The sequence below is a fragment of the Lampetra fluviatilis genome, unplaced genomic scaffold (assembly GCF_964198595.1).
Source record: "Lampetra fluviatilis unplaced genomic scaffold, kcLamFluv1.1 SCAFFOLD_682, whole genome shotgun sequence".
NCBI lineage: Eukaryota > Metazoa > Chordata > Hyperoartia > Petromyzontiformes > Petromyzontidae > Lampetra > Lampetra fluviatilis.
Genome location: NW_027621101.1, coordinates 1 through 7,500, shown reverse-complemented (window position 1 = coordinate 7,500; position 7,500 = coordinate 1). Strand labels below are relative to the sequence as shown.

The following is a 7,500-nucleotide window of genomic DNA, read 5'->3' as shown; positions in this document are numbered from 1 at the left end:
GAGTCTCAGCCGCAACAGCCTTGTCCTGCAACTCGGTGAACTGGGGGGTGAGGGGGTGAGAGGGTGGGTGAGTGGGTGAGTGAGTGAGTGGGTGAGTGGGTGAGTGAGAGGGTGAGTGAGTGGGTGAGTGAGTGGGTGAGTGAGAGGGTGGGTGAGTGGGTGAGTGAGTGTATGAGTGAGTGGGTGAGTGGGTGAGTGAGAGGGTGAGTGAGTGGGTGAGTGAGTGGGTGAGTGAGAGGGTGGGTGAGTGAGTGAGTGGGTGAGTGAGTGGGTGGGTGGGTGAGTGAGTGGGTGGGTGAGTGAGTGAGTAGGTGGGTGAGTAGGTGAGTGAGTGGGTGAGTGAGTAGGTGGGTGAGTGAGTAGGTGAGTGAGTGAGTGAGTGAGTAGGTGAGTGAGTGGGTGAGTGAGTAGGTGAGTGAGTGAGTGGGTGAGTGAGTGAGTGGATGAGTGAGTGAGTGACTAGGTGAGTGAGTGAGTAGGTGAGTGAGTAGATGAGTGGGTGACTAGCTGAGTGACTAGGTGAGTAAGTGAGTGGGTGAGTAGATGAGTGAGTGAGTAGGTGAGTGAGTGACTAGGTGAGTGACTAGGTGAGTGACTAGGTGAGTGACTAGGTGAGTGATCCAGGCCTCACCTCGAGTGACATCTTGTGGTGTCTCTCCTGGAGCCGCGTGGCCAGGTCCTGAGTGAGTGAGTGGGTGAGTAGGTGAGTGACTAGGTGAGTGAGTGAGTGACTAGGTGAGTGAGTGAGTGACTAGGTGAGTGACTAGGTGAGTGACTAGGTGAGTGACTAGGTGAGTGACTAGGTGAGTGAGTGACTATGTGAGTGATCCAGGCCTCACCTCGAGTGACATCTTGTGGTGTCTCTCCTGGAGCCGCGTGGCCAGGTCCTGAGTGAGTGAGTGGGTGGGTGAGTGAGTAGGTGAGTGAGTAGGTGAGTGAGTGAGTGACTAGGTGAGTGACTAGGTGAGTGAGTGAGTAGGTGAGTGAGTGAGTAGGTGAGTGAGTGAGTAGGTGAGTCAGTAGATGAGTGGGTGACTAGCTGAGTGACTAGGTGAGTAAGTGAGTGGGTGAGTAGATGAGTGAGTGAGTAGGTGAGTGAGTGACTAGGTGAGTGACTAGGTGAGTGACTAGGTGAGTGACTAGGTGAGTGATCCAGGCCTCACCTCGAGTGACATCTTGTGGTGTCTCTCCTGGAGCCGCGTGGCCAGGTCCTGAGTGAGTGAGTGGGTGAGTAGGTGAGTGACTAGGTGAGTGACTAGGTGAGTGACTAGGTGAGTGATCCAGGCCTCACCTCGAGTGACATCTTGTGGTGTCTCTCCTGGAGCCGCGTGGCCAGGTCCTGAGTGAGTGAGTGGGTGGGTGAGTAGGTGAGTGAGTGAGTGAGTGGGTGAGTGAGTGAGTGAGTAGGTGGGTGAGTAGGTGAGTGAGTGGGTGAGTGAGTAGGTGGGTGAGTAGGTGAGTGAGTGAGTGAGTAGGTGAGTGAGTGGGTGAGTGAGTAGGTGAGTGAGTGAGTGGGTGAGTGAGTGAGTGGATGAGTGAGTGAGTGACTAGGTGAGTGAGTGAGTAGGTGAGTGAGTAGATGAGTGGGTGAGTAGATGAGTGGGTGACTAGCTGAGTGACTAGGTGAGTAAGTGAGTGGGTGAGTAGATGAGTGAGTGAGTAGGTGAGTGACTAGGTGAGTGACTAGGTGAGTGACTAGGTGAGTGATCCAGGCCTCACCTCGAGTGACATCATGTGGTGTCTCTCCTGGAGCTGCGTGGCCAGGTCCTGAGTGAGTGAGTGGGTGGGTGAGTAGGTGAGTGACTAGGTGAGTGAGTGAGTGGGTGAGTAGATGAGTGAGTGAGTAGGTGAGTGACTAGGTGAGTGACTAGGTGAGTGACTAGGTGAGTGATCCAGGCCTCACCTCGAGTGACATCTTGTGGTGTCTCTCCTGGAGCCGCGTGGCCAGGTCCTGAGTGAGTGAGTGGGTGGGTGAGTGAGTAGGTGAGTGAGTAGGTGAGTGAGTGAGTGACTAGGTGAGTGACTAGGTGAGTGACTAGGTGAGTGATCCAGGCCTCACCTCGAGTGACATCTTGTGGTGTCTCTCCTGGAGCCGCGTGGCCAGGTCCTGAGTGAGTGAGTGGGTGAGTAGGTGAGTGACTAGGTGAGTGAGTGAGTGACTAGGTGAGTGACTAGGTGAGTGAGTGAGTGACTAGGTGAGTGACTAGGTGAGTGATCCAGGCCTCACCTCGAGTGACATCTTGTGGTGTCTCTCCTGGAGCCGCGTGGCCAGGTCCTGAGTGAGTGAGTGGGTGAGTGAGTAGGTGAGTGAGTAGGTGAGTGAGTGAGTGACTAGGTGAGTGACTAGGTGAGTGACTAGGTGAGTGATCCAGGCCTCACCTCGAGTGACATCTTGTGGTGTCTCTCCTGGAGCCGCGTGGCCAGGTCCTGAGTGAGTGAGTGGGTGAGTAGGTGAGTGACTAGGTGAGTGAGTGAGTGACTAGGTGAGTGACTAGGTGAGTGAGTGAGTGACTAGGTGAGTGACTAGGTGAGTGATCCAGGCCTCACCTCGAGTGACATCTTGTGGTGTCTCTCCTGGAGCCGCGTGGCCAGGTCCTGAGTGAGTGAGTGGGTGAGTGAGTAGGTGAGTGAGTAGGTGAGTGAGTGAGTGACTAGGTGAGTGACTAGGTGAGTGACTAGGTGAGTGATCCAGGCCTCACCTCGAGTGACATCTTGTGGTGTCTCTCCTGGAGCCGCGTGGCCAGGTCCTGAGTGAGTGAGTGGGTGAGTAGGTGAGTGAGTAGGTGAGTGAGTAGGTGAGTGAGTGAGTGACTAGGTGAGTGACTAGGTGAGTGAGTGACTAGGTGAGTGACTAGGTGAGTGACTAGGTGAGTGATCCAGGCCTCACCTCGAGTGACATCTTGTGGTGTCTCTCCTGGAGCCGCGTGGCCAGGTCCTGAGTGAGTGAGTGGGTGAGTGGGTGAGTGAGTAGGTGAGTGAGTAGGTGAGTGAGTGAGTGAGTGACTAGGTGAGTGACTAGGTGAGTGAGTGAGTGACTAGGTGAGTGACTAGCTGAGTGACTAGGTGAGTGATCCAGGCCTCACCTCGAGTGACATCTTGTGGTGTCTCTCCTGGAGCCGCGTGGCCAGGTCCTGAGTGAGTGAGTGGGTGAGTGGGTGAGTGAGTAGGTGAGTGAGTAGGTGAGTGAGTGAGTGACTAGGTGAGTGACTAGGTGAGTGAGTGAGTGACTAGGTGAGTGACTAGCTGAGTGAGTGACTAGGTGAGTGATCCAGGCCTCACCTCGAGTGACATCTTGTGGTGTCTCTCCTGGAGCCGCGTGGCCAGGTCCTGAGTGAGTGAGTGGGTGAGTGGGTGAGTGAGTAGGTGAGTGAGTAGGTGAGTGAGTGAGTGACTAGGTGAGTGACTAGGTGAGTGAGTGAGTGACTAGGTGAGTGACTAGCTGAGTGAGTGACTAGGTGAGTGATCCAGGCCTCACCTCGAGTGACATCTTGTGGTGTCTCTCCTGGAGCCGCGTGGCCAGGTCCTGAGTGAGTGAGTGGGTGAGTGGGTGAGTGAGTAGGTGAGTGAGTAGGTGAGTGAGTGAGTGACTAGGTGAGTGACTAGGTGAGTGAGTGAGTGACTAGGTGAGTGACTAGCTGAGTGAGTGACTAGGTGAGTGATCCAGGCCTCACCTCGAGTGACATCTTGTGGTGTCTCTCCTGGAGCCGCGTGGCCAGGTCCTGCAGCCGCTCGCTCTCGGCCTGCAGCTCACGCGTGTGGGCACGCAGAGACTCCTCTACACCGCCTGGGAAACACCACCACCACCACCATCACCACCACCACCACCACCACCACCATCACCACCACCACCATCACCACCACCATCACCACCACCACCATCACCATCACCACCACCACCACCACCACCACAACCACCACCACCACCATCACCACCACCACCACCACCATCACCACCACCATCACTGTTACCACCACCACCACCACCACCACCACCACACCACCGTCACCGTCACCGTCACCACCACCACCACAACCATCACCACCGTCACCACCGTCACCACCACCGTCACCACCACCACCGTCACCACCGTCACCACCACCATCACCACCACCACCACCACCACCATCACCACCACCACCACCACCACCACCACCGTCACCACCACCACCACCACCGTCACCACCACCGTCACCACCACCACCATCACCGTCACCACCACCACCACCACCACCGCCACCGTCACCACCACCACCACCACCGTCACCACCACCACCACCACCACCACCACCGCCACCGCCACCGCCACCATCACCACCACCGTCACCACCACCACCGTCACCACCGCCACCGCCACCACTACCACCGCCACCACCACCACCGTCACCGCCACCACCACCACCGTCACCGCCACCACCGTCACCCGCCACCACCACCACCGTCACCACCGCCACCGCCACCACCACCACCGCCACCACCACCACCGTCACCACCACCACCGTCACCACCACCACCGTCACCACCACCACCGTGACCACCGTCACCGCCACCACCACCACCGTCACCACCACCACCGTCACCGCCACCACCACCACCGTCACCACCACCACCGTCACCGCCACCACCACCACCGTCACCACCGCCACCGCCACCACCACCACCGCCACCACCATCACCATCACCGTCACCACCATCACCACCACCGTCACCACCACCACCGTCACCGCCACCACCGTCACCACCATCACCACCACCGTCACCACCACCGTCACCACCACCGTCACCACCGCCACCCGCCACCACCACCACCGTCACCACCACCACCGTCACCGCCACCACCACCACCGTCACCACCGCCACCGCCACCACCACCACCGCCACCACCACCACCGTCACCACCACCACCGTCACCACCACCACCGTCACCACCACCACCGTCACCACCACCACCGTCACCGCCACCACCACCACCACCGTCACCACCACCACCGTCACCGCCACCACCACCACCGTCACCACCGCCACCGCCACCACCACCACCGCCACCACCACCACCGTCACCACCACCACCACCGTCACCGCCACCACCACCACCGTCACCACCACCACCGTGACCACCGTCACCGCCACCACCACCACCGTCACCGCCACCACCACCACCGTCACCACCACCACCGTCACCGCCACCACCACCACCGTCACCACCGCCACCGCCACCACCACCACCGCCACCACCACCACCGTCACCACCACCACCGCCACCACCGCCACCACCACCACCGTCACCACCACCACCACCACCACCGTCACCACCACCACCGTCACCACCACCACCGTCACCGCCACCACCACCACCGTCACCACCGCCACCGCCACCACCACCACCGTCACCGCCACCACCGTCACCGCCACCACCACCACCACCACCACCACCACCACCGCCACCCGCCACCACCACCACCGCCACCACCACCACCGTCACCACCACCACCGTCACCACCACCACCACAACCACCGTCACCACCACCACAACCACCGTCACCACCACCACAACCACCGTCACCACCACCACCACAACCACCGTCACCACCACCACCGTGACCACCACCGTCACCACCACCACCACAACCACCGTCACCACCACCACCACAACCACCGTCACCACCACCACCGTGACCACCACCGTCACCACCACCACCGTCACCACCGTCACCACCACTGTCACCAACACCACCAACACCATCATCACCACCACAACCACTACCGTCACCACCACCACCACCGTCACCACCGTGACCACCACCGTCACCACCACTGTCACCACCACTGTCACCAACACCACCAACACCATCATCACCACCACAACCACTACCGTCACCACCACCACCACCGTCACCACCGTGACCACCACCGTCACCACCACCGTCACCACCGTCACCACCACCACCACCACCACCGCTATGAGTGAGTCTATGAGTGACTGACTGAGTGAGTGTATGAGTGAGTGACTGACTGACCGAGTGACTGACTGAGTGACTGACCGAGTGACTGACTGACCCGAGCGACTGACTGACTGAGTGACTGACTGACCGAGTGACTGACTGACCGAGTGCCTGACCGAGTGCCTGACCGAGTGCCTGACCGAATGACTGACTGACTGACCGAGTGACTGACTGACTGACTGACCAAATGACTGACTGACTGACCAAGTGACTGACTGAGTGACTGACTGACCGAGTGACTGACTGAGTGACTGACTGACCGAGTGACTGACTGACCAAGTGACTGACCGAGTGACTGACTGAGTGACTGACCGAGTGACTGACTGACCGAGTGACTGAGTGAGTGTACGAGTGAGTGAGTGACTGACTGAGTGTACGAGTGAGTGAGTGTATGACTGAGTGACTGACTGAGTGACTGACTGACTGACCGAGTGCCTGACCGACCGAGTGACTGACTGACTGACCGTGTGACCGAGTGACTGACTGACTGACCGACTGACTGACCGTGTGACTGACTGACCGACTGACTGACCGAGTGACTGACTGACTGACCGTGCGAGTTGGCAAGGCCCCACAGACGCTGCTGGGCTCTCCGTGCAGTGGCCTCGAAGGCGGTCGCCATGCGACCCACAGCCTCCGTGGAGACTGAGTCTACGAGTGACTGAGTGAGTGACTGAGTGAGTGACTGAGTGAGTGACTGAGTGAGTGACTGAGTGACTGAGTGTGTGAGTGACTGAGTGTATGAGTGACTGAGTGTATGAGTGACTGAGTGAGTGTAGGAATGAGTGACTGAGTGAGTGAGTGCTTGAGTGAGTGTATGAATGAGTGACTGACTGAGTGTATGAGTGAGTGTATGGGTGAGTGACCGAGTGACTGACTGAGTGACTGACCGAGTGACCGATTGACTGACTCACCGTGCGAATTGGCAAGGCCCCACAGACGCTGCTGGGCTCTCCGTGCAGTGGCCTCGAAGGCGGTCGCCATGCGACCCACAGCCTCCGTGGAGACTGAGTCTACGAGTGACTGACTGAGTGACTGAGTGAGTGACTGAGTGACTGAGTGTGTGAGTGACTGAGTGTATGAGTGAGTGAGTGACTGAGTGAGTGACTGAGTGACTGAGTGTGTGAGTGACTGAGTCACTCACACACTCAGTCACTCAGTGTATGAGTGACTGAGTGTGTGAGTGACTGAGTGTATGAGTGACTGAGTGAGTGACTGAGTGAGTGTAGGAATGAGTGACTGAGTGAGTGAGTGCTTGAGTGAGTGTATGAATGAGTGACTGACTGAGTGAGTGACTGAGTGAGTGTATGAGTGACTGACCGAGTGCCTGACCGACCGAGTGACTGACTGAGTGACTGACTGACCGAGTGACTGACTGACTGACCGTGCGAATTGGCAAGGCCCCACAGACGCTGCTGGGCTCTCCGTGCAGTGGCCTCGAAGGCGGTCGCCATGCGACCCACAGCCTCCGTGGAGACTGAGTCTACGAGTGACTGAGTG

The 7,500-nt window shown here is 58.5% G+C and overlaps 1 protein-coding gene across 1 annotated transcript in view; it reads right to left on the bottom strand.

The window, feature by feature from the left end:
* LOC144954762 (E3 ubiquitin-protein ligase BRE1B-like) overlaps positions 1-6,639 on the bottom strand; it is a gene marked incomplete at its 3' end in the record, with an annotated part of 52,947 nt that extends 46,308 nt beyond the window's left edge. Inside the window, exons 1-2 of the mRNA XM_078885192.1 lie at positions 6,553-6,639; positions 3,672-3,784 (exon numbers count right to left, since the gene is read on the bottom strand). Coding sequence (XP_078741318.1) covers positions 3,672-3,784; positions 6,553-6,622 — 183 coding nt within the window. The remainder of the gene's footprint in view (positions 1-3,671; positions 3,785-6,552) is intronic.
* Positions 6,640-7,500: the final 861 nt, after the last annotated feature.